At 33.3% G+C, this 23,536-nt stretch overlaps 1 protein-coding gene across 1 annotated transcript in view; it reads right to left on the bottom strand.

The window, feature by feature from the left end:
• The window catches only part of LOC108531589 (neural cell adhesion molecule 2), a 599,158-nt gene that overhangs the window by 223,292 nt on the left and 352,330 nt on the right, over positions 1-23,536 (bottom strand). Inside the window, 3 exon segments of the mRNA XM_017875104.1 lie at positions 4,611-4,756; positions 7,312-7,472; positions 17,606-17,723. Coding sequence (XP_017730593.1) covers positions 4,611-4,756; positions 7,312-7,472; positions 17,606-17,723 — 425 coding nt within the window.

The raw sequence follows: 23,536 nt of genomic DNA, 5'->3' as shown, positions 1-23,536 counted from the left end.
TGACCTTAACAATATCTCCTACTCCACATACTCATCTATAATATGACTATGAATCCTTCCCCATCAAGAGGAGTGCCTAATTCCTCTCATGTTGGATTAGAGAACCTTATAATTTGTTTGTAACCAATATACTGTGGCAGAAGTGACAATGTGTGACTTCCAAGACTATGTCAGAGTAGACCAGGTAGTGTCTGTCTGGCCTGATTCTTTCGAAATGTTCTCTGTGGAGAAAGCCTGCTGCCACAAGAGAGAGCAGACTGCTCTGGGCCACACTGGAGAGGCTTCATACAGGTTTTCCAAAAACAGCTCCACCTGAGCTTGCAGCCCACAGTCAAGACTGAATGCTAGCCATTTAAGTGAGCCATGTTGGCTTCTCAGCAAAGTTGAACCTTCTCATAACTACAACTACAAGCAACACTAGTAGCAACATCTGATACAAGCACATTAAAGATTCCAACTGATAACCATTGGGCCAAGCGTTACTCAAACTTCTGATGCACAAAATCAGAAGTGAGAGAAAATTACTGGTTTGTGCCATTATATTATCAGGTCATTTACTATGCAGTACTAATACTAGAAGATAAATCGAGATAGTTATGTATATGGTGATTTAAAGGTTATTAGCATATTGTTAGTTGGGCAGTGAATGCTATTCATGAACTCTTAATCATTTATTCCATGGGGAGGAAGGTCTTCTAACATACCACAGTTGGACTTTTCAAGTCCCTTACTTATTTCTCCCATGGGAAGTTAAGAGATATCTGATTGGTAACTATGGAGACACAAAAAATTAAATACACTTCCTAACCACTCCTTTTTTTCTTTTCAGAAAGGACCATCCCAAAGAGACAATGGGCTCACCATTGTCCCCCTTGGTCAAGGTTATCTTAGCATGTCTTCTCACACAGGGGAAGGCTGTAAGTCTCATGCTACTTGGGACTGTGTTGAGTATGTTTATTTAATTCTTGAACTCAGTATAAGAGCATTCACTTATCTATACATTTAAGTCACATGGTATTTTATCCCCATTTTTTTTTGTCTTAACTGGTGATTGAGAAGTTAGACCAAAAAAAAAAAAAAAAAATGTTAATTGAGACCTTCCCTCTTTGAAAATCTAAAAGAATGAACATATTTGCTAAATACAATGCCATGTTGTTGGATGAAATTATTAGTTTTACTATATGACATTGGTGATATTTCACTATTTTTGACCTATATATTTCAGTTTCATCAAAACTTGACTGATACATGCATAATGAAATTTTAGTTTAGTTTAGTTTTATACTTCCCAAGCCCCTATCAGGTGTCAACTAATTGGTTAAGATCATTTTTCTGTTGAAAATATTAGCTGTTAAATTTCATCCTTACTTGAAATTGTTTCCCAAAATATGGCCTGAAGACTAATAGTATGACACCAACTAATGAGTTGATTTAATATGCATTCCTATACCCTGGGCTACACATACTAAATCAACTTTAAGAAGTGGAAATCTAGAATCTGCACTTTGATAGTCTTCCCAAGTGATTCTTATGGAAAGTACAATCCCATGCTACTTTCCATGATAGGAATAATACGATCTCATTAAATTTAATCAAACCTTAGGTGTTATACTTTATGGAGGCAACAAGATAAACCATGCTTCAGGTGTGACTTGACCATTGTCATATGTAGTTTCATTTTTAATCTGTATTATATGAGGCCGTACTGTAAATTTGTAATATGACAAAGTAAAATTTGTAAATTTATACTGTAAATTTGTAATATGACAAGGTAAAAACTAAAGTTTATTGGATATTTATAATATGGTAAATATTGATATGCATTTGTAATGTACTCATCTTCCTTATAACAAGCGGGTAAATATTATCAACATTTTAAAGATGAAAAAAATCATATTAAAAATTCATGGCCGGGCGTGGCGGCTCAAGCCTGTAATCCCAGCACTTTGGGAGGCCGAGACGGGTGGATCACAAGGTCAGGAGATCGAGACCATCCTGGCTAACTCGGTGAAACCCCGTCTCTACTAAAAAATAAAAAAAAAAAAAAAAAACTAGCTGGGAGAGGAGGCGGGCGCCTGTAGTCCTAGCTGCTCGGGAGGCTGAGGCAGGAGAATGGCATGAAACCGCGAGGCGGAGATTGCAGTGAGCTGAGATCCGGCCACTGAACTCCAGCCTGGGCGACAGAGCGAGACTCCGTCTCAAAATAAATAAATAAATAAAATAAAAAATAAAAATAATAAAAATTCATATTAAAAAGAGTTCAAACAACACTGACAATGTTATTTGGATTCTTTGAACTCAATTTTATCATGCTGAGGCATCATAAATGACAGAGTTGAGATTCAAAACTAGATTTAGTTTACTTCAAAGTTTAGCTCAACACTTGATTTGTGAATTATGCTATTCAAGAAACAGGAAATATTAGGGGAAAAGAAGCTTACTGGAGGATAGAAATAAGTAGAGGATCTTAAAATATATTTGGAGAAATATAATAGAAATACAATAGACTTAATTTCTTTATTGACTGGATTAAACTTGTGTAGAAAAGCATATTTGAGATTCTATAATTTTTTTTTGCAAAGAATCCAAGTCAGATTTTCTTAAAACAAGATGTGTTTTTTAATATACTCCTTAGGAAACAAAAGCTTTAAGATTATTTTTCACAGCTACTACAGAATAAATATGTATGTGTAGTTTGGGGTGGCCTGGGGCATAGATCCAAGAATAAAATATAACAGCTTTCTTGTTACTTGATGACATTTTATTAATAAAATAACTGAGTATAATTTATCTTTCATTCTCTGCATAATATGTAAAGTAACATTCATTAAATGAAGAGTAAAAACTCTCTTTGAGAAGATAACTTTTAAAAATGTTAAAGTAAGCTGAAAATAATTAGAAAACAGCATTAGAAATATGGAGGTATGATAACAACAGTCTTAGGGCATGAAAGTAAATACTTTTGAGTGAGGTAATCTAAATAAATGTGCAAAATTGAAACATAAAAACAGTCCTCTATGGTTTCAGATATCTGATTGTATTTTTTTAATTTCACAGAAATTTAATTATTTTCAGATGTGGCAACTGTGTCATAGTAACATACATGATTTTCTCTTAAGAATATATTAAAACAAACTATAACTTTTATCTGGGTTGCTGAAGATTATGATTGTCATTCACATTTTATAAATTTGATTTTCAACTTGAATATATAAAATAAGTATGTCAAAACAGTACAATTATCAAATAGACATAATCTCTGAAAATGCCATTAGGAGGAGAAAATGAGACAAAAAGGAGTAATATATATGATAACACAGTCTTTCAAAAGGAACGTAATAAATTGACCAGAGAGATTACTTTTTTGGTGAATTTATGGGTTTAGCCAGTTGTTAAATATAACATGATGGGATGGACTGACGTAAAGTGTACTATGGACAAACATTTCTATTTATTTATTTTTTTTTTACTATTAATGCTAATAAATCAAAGTCATATTGAGGTGTATGAATACTTTAGAAATCGGACTCTTTACCTAAATAAAGTTAATAATGAAAAAAGTTTAAAGGAGGTTTCTCTTTAACATTGAGTAGAGAAAAGCAATGTAATACCCGAATTTTATAATCTTCACTTATGTGAAATTGCCAGTTCTACCATTTCAATATTTCACCAACTTTTCCTTTCTCTTTTGTTTGTATTTGAAGTTTGTATGAATAGTTGTGAAAGAGAATAGTAATTAAAATCCATGAAGTATAGTGAAACATATAGTAATGTTTCATTAATTTCTAAGCAAGTTGAATGCATTCTGGTTAAAGGTCATGACAATGATGTAATTTGTTTGTACTTATTTCTCTACATTAGATTCTAAATTATATGAAAGCAGAACCTACACTTCTACTGCAGAAAGACAATTCTAAAGGGTAAAGCATTGAATGACAGCCAGACTTCTTTGAATTTAAATTACTTTTTGCTTTAGTTTCAATAAAACTTTATTTACCAAAACAAGCCGGAGGCCAAATTTGCCCTATGTACTGTAGTTTGTTGACACCTGTCTAAGCAGAAAACACATTAAATTAATTTGAAGTAAATCTTCTTCACAAATCCCTTCCAATGCTCATCACTCACCAGAGTATTTTCTAAATATAGAATCATTTCTTTAATAAACTGAAACTGCTGAGGTTTAAAGTCGAACGTACTGGTTTGTAAATCTTTATTCCTGTTATTAAAATGGCAATATTATTTGTCCTAGCACTTTTCTCATGGTCAGTGAATTTGCAAAGGCCAGATATTTATACAGCAGGGGTTAAAACTGCAATAACATATATTATAGAGTCAATGTATAACAAAAGTCCAGTTAAGCAACGTTAATAATACCAATAGCCTAAATGTTTGTGACTTAATAAAGAACATCTTTAAATATTTCACATTGACATTCCTCCCCCCGCCAAAGTGGTAAGGCCGACATTGTGTTAGTTACCTTTTTAAAAATTAAACCATTTATTTGATCCTACAAGTTACTAGGTACATTGAAGACTAATTTGAGATTTAATGATATTGAAAATACTGATATTGTATGGTAATGGAAACATTACATATTGAGATGTGGTTACCTTGTCGCCTTCAGTGAATGTGAAGCCATCCACAGCTCTCTTCCAAGTGATTTCTGGAATAGGCTCCCCTTCTGCATCACATATGAGTGTGACTTGACCATTCTCAAATGTAGTTTCATTTTTAAGCTGTATTATGTGAGGCTGTACTGTAAAGAATATATATATTACTCAATCGGTATTGGAGGAAAATATTACTTCTCAGACAAAAGGCATTATGGGTATTTAAGTCTACTTTAGTATAGTATGATATTATTAGCTTTGCAGAATTACAGTGACCTGCTTTGCTTTACAGATGTGCCAGGACAGTTGAATAGTATAGGAAGAAACATTTAGGAAATAATATTCATTTGTTATCATTATGCAAAACAACTTGAGGTGGCTTAGAAACCAACACCCAAATTATAATAATTATAATTTGTTTCAAAATTTTGCCAATTTAAAAGCCATTTCTATATTTATTTTCCTATCTTAAAGCCACAAAATCAAAATTTCTTCCTTTAAAGGCACATGTATATAGGTGCATATGTGTGCACATATATGTATATACACACATGTACATACACATGAATATATTTATACAGACACAAGCACACACAATTAATTCTCTCTTAACCTTTAAAAATTTCACCAAAGAAGTAAATGATGATATATCCTGAAAATGTCGCAAGTAGAATCATATAAAATTTTGAAACATTTACTAAGTAAATATATTTACATGTTATGTATATATATTATTCCGCTTGATTTATTTGGACTTCAGTTTACTTAATAATATATTAGATAACAGAACTAAATTTTAATCATAAATTGTATAAAAAGAAAAGCATTATGTCTACTAATTTTAATTATCTCAATACTGAAATATGTCCCTCCATAAACTTAAATAGTTTCAGAGAGCTTCATTTTTTGAAATCTGTGTTATCTGCATTTCCTGAATTTTTGCTTGTTTAGATATAAAATGGATACAATCGAGTACTCATTATTTCAGTGTGAGTTACTTTTAACATCTTTTAACACATTTAACCAAGAAACACAAATAAGTTGTTCTTAAGCTCAGAAAATAACAGTCTTGGTATCAGAAAAACAGCATACAGAATTTTTTAACAATTCACTCTTTATTTCATTCACTTTAATAGATTTAGTTATATTCCCACAATACCCATACAATTTTGTGTCAAGAGCAACAAAAGTTTGTTGAATGTTACTGCACAAAAGTGACTACAACAATAACATAACATGTAAAATTTTCATGTATTATTTTCTACTGGAAAGTATGAAAATATCAGAAATGTAAAAAAATCTCTTTTTTCTTTTCCATTCCAATCCTGATAAAAAGGATGTAACTACTATTTCAGATGAGTACATTGAGGCAGATTAAGACCATCTACTCTTGGGAATAATCTCACACAATACTATTTCTAATATGATTATTTTTATATTGAGTCATACTTATTCAATTTTGTAGGTTTTATAGAAAAAAAATATTTTCAAGTGAGGAACACTGCTAGAACAAGTTAGGGACTTTCAACAATTTCTAAAAATGTTAAGTATATTTACTCTTCCCTCTAAGTGAACAATCTTCTCTAGACTTAGCTTGGCCTACTTCTGATCATTAGATTTTTGTGTAAACACCACCTAAACATTATCCTTCAGAATAACTTTCCAACATCATGCTATCCAAAACAATACTTTTCTTTATCCAGTGCTACCTGATTTATCCAGTTTCACTCTCAAAACATCTCTACTTTTAAAATTGTATTTTTTATTTTAATACATTTTGGTATAGCTGTTTATTCTCCGTGTCACTCCACTCGAATATAAGCTTTATAAATATCTCTCTAGTTCAGAAAATGCTTCCAGTAGTGACTACAGGGCCAGTCAGCAGAGGGCACGTCCATGCAGGGGTTACTATTCATCTCATGGTCAGTGCAAGGGGCACCTCTGCACCTGTCAACTGCAAACACTGGTCCTTCTTACTCTCAGATTTCTCCTTCCTTCCTTTTCCTTAATTTTGTTGTGAAAGCACTTCAATAACAATGTTTTAAAGTTGGAGAAAACATATGAAATGTTAAGAGGGCATATAGTTTTTAGTGTTACACTACTGAAACGGAAAAATTCTATTAGAAACACCCACTGCCATCATTGTCTTTCTTCTTGTAAACATAATTGAAGCTACATCAATATATGTTTGTAAAGTACTAGTTTTCTATGCTATCTAAGTAACCCAAAGAAGATAATATGGCTCTTGGTAAATACGGAAGATATTTATCTTGTATTTTCATTTAATTAAATGAAAGAGAATATTTAAGTACAGTTACAAGTCAATGTTTTTAAACTGTAGCCTTATAAAGGTGCCCTTTTGAAATATATTGTAAGTAAAACTGATCCTAACATGTGTCATTTAGAGACTTACAAAGATCCAGCCTTACAGATACGGATGACAAACCTCACTAGGTGTAATTTAAATGAATTTTTTCCAGCTTCCGTTACAAACGTATCAACGACTTACAAAAATTTGCATGTGTAATTTTATGTTATTCTTCAGATAATTCTATCTGGTAGCTAAAATTTAAAACATATTACAGAGAAGATGAAATGGGTTTAATACAGAAAGTTTAAATAGTTCAAATTATTAGAGCAGAATTTGACTCTGATCTTCCACTAGACACAACAGTTTTAACCACTATGCTATAATACTTACCAAAGACCTGGAGGAAAGCTTGCTTTTCATCTTCTCCTGCCTTATTTGTGGCCCTACAGACATAAGGACCGCCATCACTATTGATTATGTTCCTGACAGTCAGTTCTGTATTGCTCCCTTTCAATATATACTTTTCATTTTCTTCAATGAGTTTGCCATTCCTAAAGAAGAAAAAAGAGGTTCATCCTCACAAATCTGACTTTATAATTTAGGAGATTATAATCAACTTTTTTATCTATAGACATTGATGACTACATGGTTATCATCATTGAAAGACAGAGCTATATTCCAATCAAAATATATTTTAGTAGCCTCAGAACCTAATGAATAAACAATAAAATTATACTTGAAATTGTTTTTGAATATAGACACAAGAATAACATTTGAGCTATGTCAAAATCTCTACAGTTACCAGGCAAAAAGTCTATCAGTTAAATCTGTACCTTATTAGTAAAAAAAAAAAAATCAATAAATCAATAAATCAATAAATCAATTTAAAAAATTTGTTTGCTGTTTTTAATACCACACACAATTAAATGTTGGTGAGACAATACATATTTATTATATATATTTATTTACTGCCTTCCTGGGACACATTTAAAATAATTTACATAGAAAATTTCTTCAAAGAAGCTTCAAAGTAAATACAATGTAAATACATCATAAATGTATATTGCATGTAAGTACTGACGATAAAATAGTAAGATTGGAGAATTATATGAAAACACAATTAATTTAGAAACTATTTTGAATATGATAATTTTATTCTTCAATGAGGAAAATAAATTGTTTCTCTGTTTCCTCATAGTCACCAATAATTATCAATATTTTAAGATTTTTTTCTCTACTGAAATACATCTCATTCTGTTCAATTCTAGTCTATGTTGTCCTTTAAAACCATGGCTTTCAAACATTTTTACTATAATCTACAGTAAGAAATATTTTCAATATATTAAAATCTGAAATATTTCTATGATTTCCCTCAGTATTTCTGAAATCTTTTAATGCTGCATATTCTCCTCACTTTCATTTTATATATCTTTTTTCCTATTTTCTCTTCTTTGCATCCCCTCCTATATTTTTCTTATAATAGTATTTTGGATGACTGAATTGATTTTAAAACCACTAATGAAAAGTTTTGGAATTTGTCCATTGAGGTGGAGAGATTTGCTTGTCCATACAAGTTTAAATTAAAAAACAAATCTCTATAAATATTATTAAAGCTATTTCCTAAAATAAAATCAAACATTTCTCCGATACACTACACAGTTCCTTCCAGTGAATTCTGGTTCTACTTTCCAGAAACCACTAATACATATATGAACATAATCTTTATATGTCTATGCTCAATAGAATTTGTTTTCCAGTTTCTCATGACATCTCTAAATGTACCATGAAGTATGTAACATTTCTTAAGAGGAGTGGAAGACTGCAAAGTTAGGATTCATAAAATAATAGCAAATGGGTTGGGGTACGGTGGCCCACGCCTGTAATCCCAGCACCTTGGAAGGCACAGGCGGGTGGATCACTTGAGGTCAGGAGTTCGAGGCCAGCCTGACCAACATGGTAAAACTCTGTCTCTACTATAAATACAAAGATTAGTCAGGCGTGGTAGCAGGTGCCTGTAATCCCAGCTACTTGGGAGAGATGCTGAGGCAGGCTGTAGTGAGCTGAGATCACACCACTGCACTCCAGCCTAGGCTACAGAGTGAGACTGTCCGAAAAAAGAAATAATAATAATAATAAATGCATATATAGTATCTTTTACATATATTTTTGATATTATTACTAATGCAATCTTTACAACAGGTATAAAATGACATTTCAGAGTTTTGTCTAGAATTTAATATATAGATAGGGTTTTTATCATAATTAGTGATATATTTCTCAATATCTTCAATGAAAATTATTCATTTGTTTCCTAATATAATTATAATAATAATCATAGCACAGTAGAGGTTTCAGCACTCACAATTATAAATAATGTGCATTTTCCTTCTGCTTACTCATTCAAAATCAGAGAACTACAGTATGTGTGTATCTCCGCTCCTCAACTCACAAATAAAAAGACAGGCTCACCCATTAATAAAAGCAGCAGGTTAATTAAGTTCCAGTGTTCTTTCTAACAAAGAGGGTTATCTCCTTACTTCATATAAAATATTGTGCTAAATGTTTGATGTATAGCAAATTAGTTGCCACCCATCATGAGGAATCCATAATCTGGTTGGCATTAATAGAGGTTAATGCAGATTCCATTAGTGGACTTACAACTTTTTTGAGAGGGAGGTGATCTGTTTTAACCGGAGATATGACAAAAAGATGGTTGTACTACTCTGGGAATTTTCATGGGAAAATAAAAATCCTTGATTTGGCCTTTGAAATAGAGGGGGAAAACTTAACGTATTTAGAGAACATAAGTGTGTACAAATTACATTCACTTTAAGTGCTCAATAGGAAATATGATTAAGCCACCATAAATAAGGAAATATTACTAACACTTTATTACTCCCTCCCAATATATACCTTATTACTCCCTCCCAGTAAAGTCGGACAGAATATGCTCCTATTGCTATTCACAGTCCTTGTCTGTGAAATGTTAATGTCTAAAAATCACTCCGATACATGCATGAAGCCCATTCATTCAAACTCAAACCACTTCTCTAAGTGCCCCATTTTTCAGGTACAAGAATATAGGGGTCAGGAACACAGAATTAATGTAAACAGTAAAGAATTGAATGATAATTTCATTTTGAACAATATTATAGTAACAGGAACTATATGCTCCCAATTTAAACAACAAAAGCACTGGCTATACATACAAAACAATAGTTTTCAAACATTAGCCAACTGATTGCATATGACAGTGGCCTATGAGTACCTCCATCACTGACTGCCTGCAGAGAGTTTTCAGGCTGCAGCTGGGGGAGGGAGAGAACATGAACAGAGTCAGGCAGTGTATCTGGGTTGGAAGACAAGAGTGTGCAGTTGGGGAAGGTCAAAGCGACTAGAAGGTGCGGGTCAGATAATGTGAGAGAAGAGAGTTGCACAAGCAACAGAGCTATAGATATCTGCAGAGGGTTCCCAACAAATCTTTAACTGAGTATTGATCAATGAGTGTATACTAGTAAGGCTTTCTCAGATGAGGGAAAGAACCATTAGAAAATATAAAGTATAATAATCCCAGAAACTCACATAGCACCGGGAATAATCTGCAACTCAACCACCCAGAGTAAAAAGATATCCTAAAACACAGGACTTGAATCATGTCCTTAGAATAATATTGCATCAGTAATGGAACCAGATTAACCCTAGACTGAAGGTGGTTTGGATCCACCTAGAAGAGTCTAAATGGAAGTTCTTCCTCAAATAAAACTTTTTCCAAGTCACTTAACTACATCTATAAAACAAAGTAAAATAATACAAAAATATTCAGCACCCCAAAACACAAAATTCTGAATGTCTGGAACCCAATTAAAAATTCCTGGCTGGGCATGGTGGCTCATGCCTGTAATCCTATCACTTTGGGAGGCCAAGGTGGGCAGATCACAAGCTCAGGAGTTACAGACCAGCTTGGCCAATATGGTGAAACGCCGTTTCTACAAAAAGTACAAAATAATTAGCTGGGCATGGTGGTGGGTGCCTGTAGTCCCAGCTACCTGGGAGGTTGAGGCAGGAGAATCACTTGAATCTGGGAGGTAGAGGTTGAAGTGAGCCAAGATCACACCACTGCACTCCAGCCTGGACAACAGGAAACAGCCAGGCATGGTGGCTAACACCTGCAATCCCAGCACTTTCGGATGCCAAGGCGGGCAGATCACCTGGGGTGATCTGAGGGTCAGGAGTTCAAGACCAGCCTGGCCAACATAGCAAAACCCCATCTCTACGAAAAATACAAAAATTAGCCATGTGGTGGCACGTGCCTGTATTCCCAGCTACTTGAAGGCTGAGGCAGGAGAATCGCCTGAACCAGGGAGGTGAAGGTTGCAGTGGGCCAAGATCACACCACTGCACTCCAACCTGGGCGACAGAGCGAGATTCTGCCTCAAAAAAAAAAAAAAAAAAAATACCAAGATAGTAAATAAACATGAAAATATGACCTATGACCCAGAGGAAAGAGAAAAATCACCAGGCACAGTGACTCACACCTGTATGCCCAGCACTTTGGGAGACCAAGGCAGGAGGATTTCTTGAAGCCAGGATTTGAAGATCAACCCTGGCAACATACTGAAACCACTTCTCTAAATAGCAATAAAAAATTAACTGGGCATTGTGGCACATGTCTATAGTCCCAGCTACCGGGGATGCTGAATCAGGAAGATCACTTGAACCCGTGAGTTGCAGGTTGCAATGAGTGCCACTGCACTCCTGCCTGGGTGGCAGAGCGAGAACCTGTCTCCAAAAAATAAAGAAAAAAAGAAGGAGAAAAATCAATCAATTACAAAATGTAGATATGATACAGAGGGTAAGTGAGTAGATGCCTATTAAAACAACTATTAGAAATATATTCCAATATTTTCAAGGAAGTAAAACATGAGAATGGTAAGAGAGGCATGGAGGACATACAAAACATCTCTTTGAAACTCTCAGAGAAGAAAAATAAAATGATGAGAAATACTCTGATGGGATTACAAACATTAGACATTACAGTAGAAAAGACTGGTAAACTTGAAGATATAGTGACATAACAGTTAACTTGAAGACACAGCAAAATGAAAAGCAGAAGACTGAAACAAAGTTCTATATGGTATCATTTTTTCCATCCTTAAACAAAGCCCTAAAATAATAATTTTCACATGCTGATGTACATGAGTAAATATTTAAACAAATAGTACTAGAGCTTCAAAAAATATGAAGCAAAACAGAGAGAACTGAATATAAAAATAGACACATTTAAAAATAAAGTTGGAGAAGAATCATTACAAAAAAATGTAGCAGACTTCAACAATACTATCAAAGGAGTTAATCCATTTAATATTAGGGATTTCTCCATACAATAATAGTGAAATACACATGCTATAATTTAAGACTCAATAAAGTTAAATACATTGAAACCATTAAAAAGTCTATTTCCTGATGAATACAGAATTTAGTTAAAATCAACAGCAGTAATATTTATGAACTATACCCAAATACCTAGAAACAAATCGGCATATACTTTTAAATGAAGAGTATTAAAATAACATGAGAATTTTAAAATTACTTAAACTCTCCCCTAAAATGGAAATATGACATATCAAAATTAGCAGGGTACAATTATAGCCATATTTAGTGAGGAAAAACAGATGCTTATATTAGAAAGAATAAATGATTAGAATCAATGGCATAAGTCCACCTTAAGCAACCAAAAATGGAAGAGAAAATTAAAGACAAAGTAAACAGAAGGAAAATAATAATAAAAATAAAACCAGAAATTAATGAAATAGAGAATAGGAAACAAAAAACAATTGAAGCCAAAAGCAGATTCACTGAAATTAGTATGTGTGTAAACCTACATCTAGAATAATCAGGATAAAAAAGAGAGTAGAACAAATAACCAGTTATGAGGTTATCAAGATGAGAGAGGTGAGAATACTACAGAAAACATGCAAATTGAAGCATAACAAAGGGATACTATGAATGACTTAATGCTAGTAAATAACATTTAAAAGAAATGGACAAATTCCTGGAATTGCATAAATCAACTAAGCTCACTAAAGAAAATTACCTGAATAGCCCTATTTCTATGAAAAATATTATTGAATTTGTACTCAAATGTGAACTGAAGAAAAATCATGACACAGATGGTTTCACTGGGAATTTTCCAGACATTTAAGTAAGAAATAAGAAATATTATATAGAAGTTATATTAGAAAACAGAAGAGGAAGAAATACTTCACTACTCATTCTATGAGACTAGTAATGCCCTGACCCCTAAAAAGTCAAGAACAAGAAATTGATAGAATATTTCTCATAACCATGCATATAAAAAATTCTTAACAAATTATTGACACATTGATTCCAGCAATGCATAAAAAGGATAATGCAGTCATGCTTTGCCTAACCACAGGGGTATGTTCTAAGAAATATGTCCCTAGTCAATTTTGTAGCACTGTTTACATCATAGAGTGTACTTACACAAACCAAGATAGTATAGCTTATTACACACCTAAACTATATGGTATGGCCTATTTCTCCTAGGCTGCAAACTTGTACAGCATGTTACTATACTGGATGTTGGAAGCAATTGTAACATAATAGTAAATATCTGTGTATCTAAATATATCAAAACATAGAAAAGGTACAGTAAAAAATATGGTATAAAAGTTTTTCTTGCTAGGTGCGGTGGCTCACACCCATAATCTCAGCACTTTGGGAGGCCGAGGCAGGCTAATCACAAGGAGTTCAAGACCAGCCTCACCAACATGGTGAAACGCCGTCTCTACTAAACAAAAATTAGCCGAGCATGGTGGCACGCGCCTGTAGTCCCAGCTACTCAGGAGGCTGAGGCAGGAGAATCACTTGAACCCGGGAGGCAGAAGTTACAGGGAGCTGAGATTGCACCACTGCACTCCAACCTGGGTGACAAAGCGAGACTGTCTCAATAAATAAATAAACAAATAAATAAATAAACAAGTAAACAAATGAAGTTAATGCTATATATGACATTTACTGTTGTAAATGGAGCTTCCGGAACTAGAAGTTCTTCTGGGTGACTCAGTGAGTAAGTGGTGAGTGACTGTGAAGGCCTGGGACATTACTGTACAGTACCCTAGACTTTATAAACACTGTATACTTCGGCTACACTAAACATTTTCTTTCTTCAATAATAAAATTCACCTTAGCTTTTTTTACTTTATATACTCTTAAAATGTTTAAACTCTTGATTCTTTTTTAATAATAGCTTAAAGTACAAACACATTGTATAGCTATACAAAATATTTTCTTTATTGTTTATTTCATAAGTATATATATTTTTTTCTTGTTTAAGTTTTTAATCACTAATTTTTTTTCAAAAAAGGAAGATACCCACATTAGCCTCAGCCGACTCAGGGTCAGGATTATCAATATCAATGTCTTCCACCTCCACATCTCATCCCACTACAAGGTCTTTTGGGGCAGTAACAGGCATGGAGTTGTCATCTCCTAGGATAGCAATGCTTTCTTATGGAATATTACATAAAGAAACTGCCTCAGGCTATTTTATAGTTAACTTTTCTCTTTTATAAGTAGAAGGAGTACACTCTAAAATAATGATTAAAAGTACACTATAGTAATATATAAACCAGTAACATAAGATAAAAGTTGAAATTATTAAAAAACAAACAAACAAAAAAGAATCGGTGTTTCTGAAAGAGGAGGAAGATAACCAGAACCCTCTCTATGAGTTTGCACACAGAGGGAAGGCCACCCTGCAGGTACCTTGATCTTAAATACCTAGCCTCCAGAATTGTGGGAAAAGAAATTCTTTTTTTTTTTTTTTTGATGGAGTCTCACTCTGTTGCCAGGCTGGATTGCAGTGGCATAAATTCGGTCCACTGCAACCTCTGCCTCCCTGGTTCAAGCGATTCTCCTGCTTCAGCCTCCAGAGTAGCTAGGACTACAGGCACGCACCACCACACCCGGCTAATTTTTGTATTTTCAGTGCAGACGGGGTTTCACCATGTTGGCGGTGGCTCAAGCCTGTAATCCCAGCACTTTGGGAGGCAAAGGTGGGCGGATCATGAGGTCAAGAGATCAAGGAATTCCTGTTGTGTGAACTGTCCAGTGGGTGGCATTTTGTTTCGGCAGCTCAAGCTGACTAGTACAACTGACTTCACTTATCTTGCTTGGAAATATTATCTCTATGAAATGGTCTAGACATTTCTCTCAGGGCTACTACCCTACATTTCCTGATACTTGTGGGAATTTTTTCTTTTCCACAAACATGACATATCTACATGTACAGATGAAAGGTCAGAATTTCCCTCTAACACAAATTTTACCTTTGTTAATGTTACAACCACACATTCTCATCCTCCCAGTATATATTTTATATCCAGAGACTAGAACAATTATTGAGGTTTTCAATAAATTATTATTTCATTCTATCGGAAGGATGAAATAATACCATATGAAGATATGGAGAAGAAAAAATATAGATTTAAATTACTCATTATATTATTCTCTGAATCTGATTTATACTCATCTATATAATAATATTTCCAATTAAATATGATAAAACAATTTTGAAGAAATGTAAAACTTTAAGAAAAAAAAATCTCAGCAGAGAAGAAGTCTCTCTGAAAAACCAAGCAGCTAAAACTTCCCATCTGCTGGAGAATCTTGGTATTCTGGTGAGAAGTAATTGGTAAGCTGTTATTTGAAAGGGTTGTGGCGTAGACAACTAAATATGACCAAACTAAAAGCATCCAGTCTCACAATTACTATTCTCACTTGATTGTAAGTGTTCTAATATTGTCTTAAAGATGGGACTAATGATGAATCTGCATAACTTAATATCAACATAAATAGGTGGGGAATCTGAAATTACTATCAAACTTGTAATCTCTGTGATCAAGTTATCTCAGAAGTAAAGGAGATTTTCTTCTTAAACCTGGAGTCATATTTTTCAAGGCATATGTTCTAACACTGTTAACAATGACACACCCAGTTTCCATGTATTTCTCCCTCAGAAATGATGAAGTGCCCTTAAGTATGAATTCACAGGATAAAGATACATGCTCCCTTCTTGCTCTTGAATGCAGGAAGACTTCCAGCCCCTTTACACAGCACAGTTTATGTTTTATAGCATTCCTTAATAAATGACTGAAAACTTATTTCAAAACAAAGCTTATTCACCTGTACTTTCCTACCAGCTACTATTCCAACTATTGGTTTGTGGAATCGTCAATTACATTAGCTAAGCTCGGCACAGACTTGAAGTTTAGGATGTTTTTGCCACTACATACCAAAGTGGAACTATGAGTATAGCAAGCTCATTTTTGTTGTTCAATTTCCTACTCATATTATTTTTGTGCTTTACTTTATCTGTTACATCAATGTTGTTCAAATAAGAAAAAATAAATCTCTTTGGAAATACAAAACCATAGGAAAAAAGATTGTAGAACAATATTTGTTCAGTGGAATGAATAATTCAGTAGCTTTTCTATAATACAATTAGGTATGATATAGACTTTTAAGGATCCACACGAGTAAACCAGCAGTCACTGGGACAGACAATGATTATCTGGGGTGAATATGTTAATATTCAAGGTGCAATCCTACTAAAAAATACCAACAGTTTGTCACAAGAAAATTATTGTCTGAAAAGAACATCTAAATGCATAATATTTGAAGAAACATCTTATGTATTGTTACATCCTCTATTAAAATGATAAGCAGTATAAACAAAGGGTTGAAAGTTGAGGGTAATGTCAGTACATGCTCAAGCAAAAAAGAATAAAAGTTAGTTTGGGATTTCAATTATTGTCCTTCAAAGAACTTTTAAAACAATAACCTAATCCTTAGTAACGACACTTTTGTACATTTGATGTATATTTTGCTAATCTTTTAAAATTATTTTTCACTATATGGTTTATGAAGTGATTCTGTAAATACTTATACCTAATGTTTTTGTAATAACCTGCTTACTAAGTGCCATATTTACAAGATGCGTCAGTTTTAACAGTTTATTGTCTTTAGTTAGTAGTTTGTAGAGCCAATCTTAAAGATATGGAATATTTAAAAATATTCTTGATCTTAGTAAAATCAAATAGTATTTTAAAATTCTAAAAAAAGTAAGTAAACTATCAAATTATAGATGTAGAATACAGAATTTACTCATTTGATGAGCTGATTTTAAAATTACATTTCAAATTTATGGAATTTTAACTCTATAAAATCTGCTTTTTTCTATAATACATTATTTTGTGTATAATGCAAATATACACAATTATATTATAATAAAATACGATATTGTATACATATGACAGTGGTGTCAATAACACTAGAATATCCATTTCAAGATACATTGTAGGGGTAATAAAATGTTTGACTAAGTCACAGGTGCTCCTGGTCCCATGTTTCCAAAAGTCTGCTTTTACAGACAGAATAAGTATAATGGGTACAGACTTTGATCAGAATATTAGAGAGGGGTCACACTGCTGATCTCTTTAGCAGTTTAACCACTTTAAGCCCCAAAAATAGCACCAGAATTTTTTTTTTAATGAAGCTAAAATGCAATGTTTTGCTTTCTACCAAAACGATTAAGATCCCAATACTGTTCCATAAGCCTGATAATGGACACAAGCCAGAGGGAGGGGGGTGCATAACCTACCTGAACCAGGAGATGGCAGGTTCTGGAGAGCCTGAGGCCCTGCAGGAAAATGTCATCTCTTCTCCTCTCTCTGCTGTGGCATTAAAAGATTTCTGAGGCATTGAGATTGCTGGCGGCACTGAAGGAGACATGAATATAGAATAAATAGAGATGAAAACACCTTCACTAACATCATTTAGATATTTTTTTGCCACATTTTAAGCTTTCAAACATCATCCTTCACATCTCCATTTATATTAATGAAACAGATTTGGTTTCATAGTAAAATAACTTTATCACTGATCTGCGTTCTAATGTGCAATAATTATATCAATTCATTGTAAAGCTATTTCACTATTAAATCTATTAAATTAAACAATAAAGTATACATTCTAGCAAACATATATACTTTTAGGAACTATGTCTCAGAAAAAGACACCACCACCCTAACTTACATTAATTTGAGGATCTACTTTGAGCATAAACGGATTTCCTATTTGGGTTCTCATTGGTCTGTGTAATGCCATAAGCAATCAATCACTGCTTCAAAACAGGGCTTTCAAATTAGGTGTCAAACCATAATGTTCTTTCTGATTAACTACACTTAATTTCTTCAAGCAACTATAGAACATTTTATGAAGAGAAACTGCATAAGCCATACAGAAAATGGAAATAGATTTTCATGAACTCTTCAATTTTAAAATTAAGCATCTCCAATTTCTAACTAATTACATTGGAAAAACTGTATATGCTGCACATTTGGAACATGTTGAAACTGTTACTGAAATGCACTGTTTGCAATAAACAAATCACTGGCATCCACAATAGAAGCTAAATTTCGAAGTAGAGCATAAATTGTGACTCATGAACACTTTCATAATTTTAAGCTGAATATCATAAAGTAATATTCCAAAAATTAAGTATATTAATAATTTTTACATACACTAAACAATATCAGACAGACATTTAGAAGTGTGATTACACTCAAATATCTCTACAATTCAAGTCAGCGTTTATGCCGCATTGCCTCCATTGATGGTAGAGATAAGAACTGGTATGTAACTTAGTAATTAAACACAATAAATCAAGTTTCTGCCTTTATGAATTTAGATACAAGAAACATAATCTGACATGTTGACTCTAAAGTAACATAATAATTACTAGTATTACGAAAGATAGAACTTTCTCAGATATTAACTCTGAATTTTAAGTACATTGTCATTTGACTATCTGTACCCTGTTTTTCTTCCTTTGTAATTATGGAAAATAACATTTTAAACAAAATGCATATTTTGCGTATCATTATTTATACATTTAGTTGCAAGAGCAGTATTACTCTCTTTAGTACAGTAAAGTCTTTTAATTCCTTAGAGAATTACAATGAAATGAATTCTTTCAAGGATTTGTATTCTGTATGTGTTGAGTAGTCAACACTTCCTGGAAAGTTTCTATTTTATTCTTTAGCTGGAAGGAACACGGGGATGTATAGTGAAGTAGTTCTATTAACTCCCACTAACATGGACATATTAGTCTACCTTCAAGTTTTAATTCCCCTGACTGGCTGCTTCGGCAACAGAGATACCATTAATTTGACAGACGGATTTACTTTTTATCAATAATAGCATTCAGCAACTTCCTATGTTTTCTGAGTCTTACAAGTCTTTCCCCCAATCCTCAAATATTTCTCAGAAGATAAAGATGATACTAACCATGAAATGCCTATTCATGTCCCAGCTTGTTTGGTTCAGATTAATCAGCACCCACTAATTCCTTCAAATGTATTTGAGCCAAGGAAAGCTAACTCCACTTAAGCACAGCCAGGAAGTATACTCATTTGTAATTCCAATTGTTTTAAATATAAAGCAACAAATAAATGCACACATAGATTTTTCATCTAGCAGAGGACTGCTAATCTTAAGACTCACAACCCTTTTTCTCTCTTTACTTGTTTTTACATTTTTTTTTGGATTCAGGGGCACATAGGCAGGTTTGTTAACTGGGTATCTTGCATGATTCTGAGGCTTGGGGTAAAGGTGATTCTGTCATCCAGGTAGTGAGTATGGTACTCAATAGGTAGTTTTTCAGACCATCCCACCTCCCTCTTTCCCCTCTCTAGTAGTCCTCAGTGTCTATTGCTCCCTTCTTTATGTCCATGGGTATTCAATGTGAGAATATGAAGTATTTGATTTTCTGTTCCTGTGTTAATTTGCTTAGGATTATGGCCTACAGTTGCATTCATGTTGCAGCAAAAGACATGACTTCATGGTTCTTTTTTTTTTTTTTTTTTTTTGCAGTGTAGTATTCCATGGTGTATATGTACTGCATTTTATTTATCCAGTCCACCGCTGATGGGTACCTAGGTTGACTCCATGTCCTTGCTATTGTGAATAGCACTGTGATAATCATCCAAGTGCATGTGTCTTTTACAATTTATTTTCCTTTTGGTATTTACGCAATAATGGGATTGCTGGCTCAAACAGCAGTTCTGCTTAAGTTCTTTGCAAAATCTCAAAATTACTTTACACAATGGTTGAGCTATTTGCATTCCCATCAACAGTGTATAAGCATTCCCTTTTCTCTGAAGTCTTGACAGCATCTGTTATTTTTTGACTTTTTAAATAATAGTCATTCTGACTGGTGTGAGATGGTATCTCATTGTGGTTTTGATTTACATTTCGCTGAGGATGAAAGTTGCACACTTATATCCATCGGAACTTTGACGAAGTTAACAAAATGTTGACTCCTTATTCAGTAAGTGGTGCTGGGATAACTGGCAAACCATATGCAAAAGAACCAACTGGACCACTACATTTCATCATATACAAACATTAACTCAAGATGGATTAAAGTGTTCAATGTAAGGCCTCAAACTATTAAAAAAGTATATAAAATCACATAGAACATACACTTTTTGACACTGGCTTTGGCAAAGAATTTATGGCTAAGTCCCCAAAAGCAATTGCAACAAATCCAAAAATTGACAAGTGAGACCTAATTAAACTAAACAGCTTCTGCACAGCAAAACAAATTATCAACAGAATGAACAGACAGCCTACAGAATGGGAGAAAATGTTTGCAATCTATGCCTCTGATAAAGGTCGAATATCTGGAATCTATAAGGAACTTAAGTCAACAAGAAAAAAAAATCCAATTAAAAATGGGAAAATGACATGAACAGAAATTTCTCAAAAGAAAACATAAAAGTGACCAAGAAACATATGAAAAAATGCTCGTTATCACTAGTCATCAGAAAAATGATTTTACATGTAGGGCTGTGTGTCCATTAGAAAGTCACAGAAGTGATCTTGATTCCTGGTCAAGTGAATAGATAGAGCAGATTAACACCAAAGTATTTGATAGTTCTAACATTCACTATTTATATCCTCAGTCTGTATGAAAAGCTAATTAGGTTATTTATTTGGGTCTTCCCATAATTTCATTAACATACTTCTTTCACTGCATTTTATTATATGAAGTCAGAAAAGTGAAACACCTGGGAAACCACATTTGCAAAGCTGATTTTTATTACTCATGGATAGTAAGAAATTACATGTTTTCAGTTAATTTTAAGAACCTTCCTTTGATAACAAATCAAGTACCCTCATTTTACAATTTACATCTTTGACAATTTTTCAGATACTTAACTGCTTATAATATGAGGTAAGGAATGACAAGTATTTTAATATTACATAGCCTCTCAATATACAATAAGACATCTCAATTATGGAGAATGCATTCATCATGATTTTGATCATGAAATTGTTACTTTCACATAGTCATATCAGGCATCAATGAAATCCATCTGTTTTCTTTTTTAAAAATTTGTATGTTTTGCTCTTCCCTACTGCTGCAAATGCTGTAGTACGATCTAACAGCTCTCAGTTTTCATTAATATTGTTTCTGGTTAATTGTCAGAATCTTCCATTCTGAATTTATGAGGGTGATCAATTTAAAGTGCTATTTAATGAGAATACTATTCTGGAACTTAAAATGCATACAAAATTTACAAAATGAAAGTATAAAATGATAGGCATAAAGAACAATAATTAATTTTATAATTTCATTTGGAAAAAAAAGTCTATCTTCCTGATTACTATAAACTAAATACGTACATACAATTCTTTTTAAATAAATGTATCTGAGTGGTCTTCAATCTTGAGTGCCAACTGATTTGGTGTATCTGTCTTGTTACAAAATCTAGTCAATAGAGCATTTCTACGCATATTTGACTAATAGCAAATTTTGGGCATTTTCTACATGGTTGTTCCTAATTTGTGAATAGAGTAAAGCAGTGGCATAACTGCCATAATGTATTGAGTACTGACTTCTAAAATCAAACCTATCTGAACAACACAGTAAGGGCTTTATACAGTACCATCAGACTGTAGAAGAGTGAGGATCAAATTGCCTCATTAAGTTGGTTTAAGAAAAATCAAAAAAAGGTTCCATTGACATTTAAAATTACATTCTTAGTGAAAGTTAATATAAGAGGAATCAGCAGTTTAATGAAATAAGTATTTCCTTCCTCAGACAGCAAGTACAAAAACAATGAAAAATTGTTAACTGATGCTTTGTTGCATTTTCATAATTATGCTTTTCTGCATTTTCTAATTATTTGCCAAAGGAACCTGATTATTATGTTCTTTTACATTGGCTTTTTACATAGATCATATGTACAAGATCAAAAATAAAATAAAATAAGAGGCAATTAAAATCATTGACCTTATCATTTTCCTGGTTAGTTATTATTGTTTCTTTTCTTTTTCTTTTTGAGATGGAGTCTCACTCTGTCAGACAGGTTGGAGTGCAGTGGTGTGATCTCAGCTCACTGCAACCTCTGCCTCCTGGGTTCAAGTGATTCTCCTGCTTCAGTCTCCCGAGCAGCTGGGACTACAGGCCTGCGCCATCATGACTAATTTTTGTATTTTTAATAGAGATAGGGTTTCACCATATTGGCCAGGCTGGTCTCAAACTCTTGACCTTGTGATCCACCCGCTTCAGCCTCCCAAATTGCTGGGATTACAGGCGTGAACCACTGCGCCCGGCCTTGGTTAGTTATTTTTATTAATTACAGTTGTTAACTGATATTCACAGAGGATTGATTCTAGGAAATCCATCAGATAGTTGTTATACTGTATTGTTCTTTATTTGTATGTTTTCATTGTTGTATTGTTAATTTTATTGCTATTTAAAAAAAAAACATTTTCCATCCAAATTGGTTGAAAACACAAGTGTAAGACCAACGATATGAAAAGCTGACTGTGCTTGCATTTTTTTTTCTTTTTTTACATTTTGATATGGGGTCTCCCTCTGTCACCCAAGCTGACATGCAGTGGTGTGATCACAGCCTCTCACTGCAGTCCCCAACTCATGGGCTCAAGCAGTACTCCTGCCTCACGAGTATCCCACAGAGCCTGGTCAGCACTTGCATTTATGTATGTAAACACTGATTAATATTTCAATATTTTCTTCTTTCTTTTAAAAACACACCTGTTTCTGTATTCTGCTTCTTTTATCAAGTTGACATTACATGTAAGGGACATATTTATGTCAGTACATAAATCAGTCCTCACTCTCACTCAAACTGATCAGTATTCCAAACCCTGTGGTTACACTATTGGGCAAATATAAGTCACCTGGCCAAATATGACCAGATATATATCTATTACAGCATTTGTTTACATAATCAATTCTACATTTAATTAACCATAATTGAAATTCATAGGTAAAAATGGTAAATGAATGTTTAACATGTTGATTTAAGAATATTAATCATCTCCTTTGAATTGTCCTTAGTAGACATTATGCAATTTTCTATACTAACATTGGATTATTTTTATAATCAGAGAAGTATAAATGAACAAATTTAAAACACACAAAAAAATTTAAATTTTTTTTTTTTTTTTTTTTTTTTTTGAACCGGAGTTTGGCTCTGTCGCCCAGGCTGGAGGG

Source organism: Rhinopithecus bieti, unplaced genomic scaffold (genome assembly GCF_001698545.2).
Source record: "Rhinopithecus bieti isolate Rb0 unplaced genomic scaffold, ASM169854v2 scaffold_7212, whole genome shotgun sequence".
Taxonomy (NCBI): Eukaryota; Metazoa; Chordata; class Mammalia; order Primates; family Cercopithecidae; genus Rhinopithecus; species Rhinopithecus bieti.
Note: the sequence above shows the minus strand (reverse complement) of the source record. Positions and strands in the feature narration are given on the sequence as shown.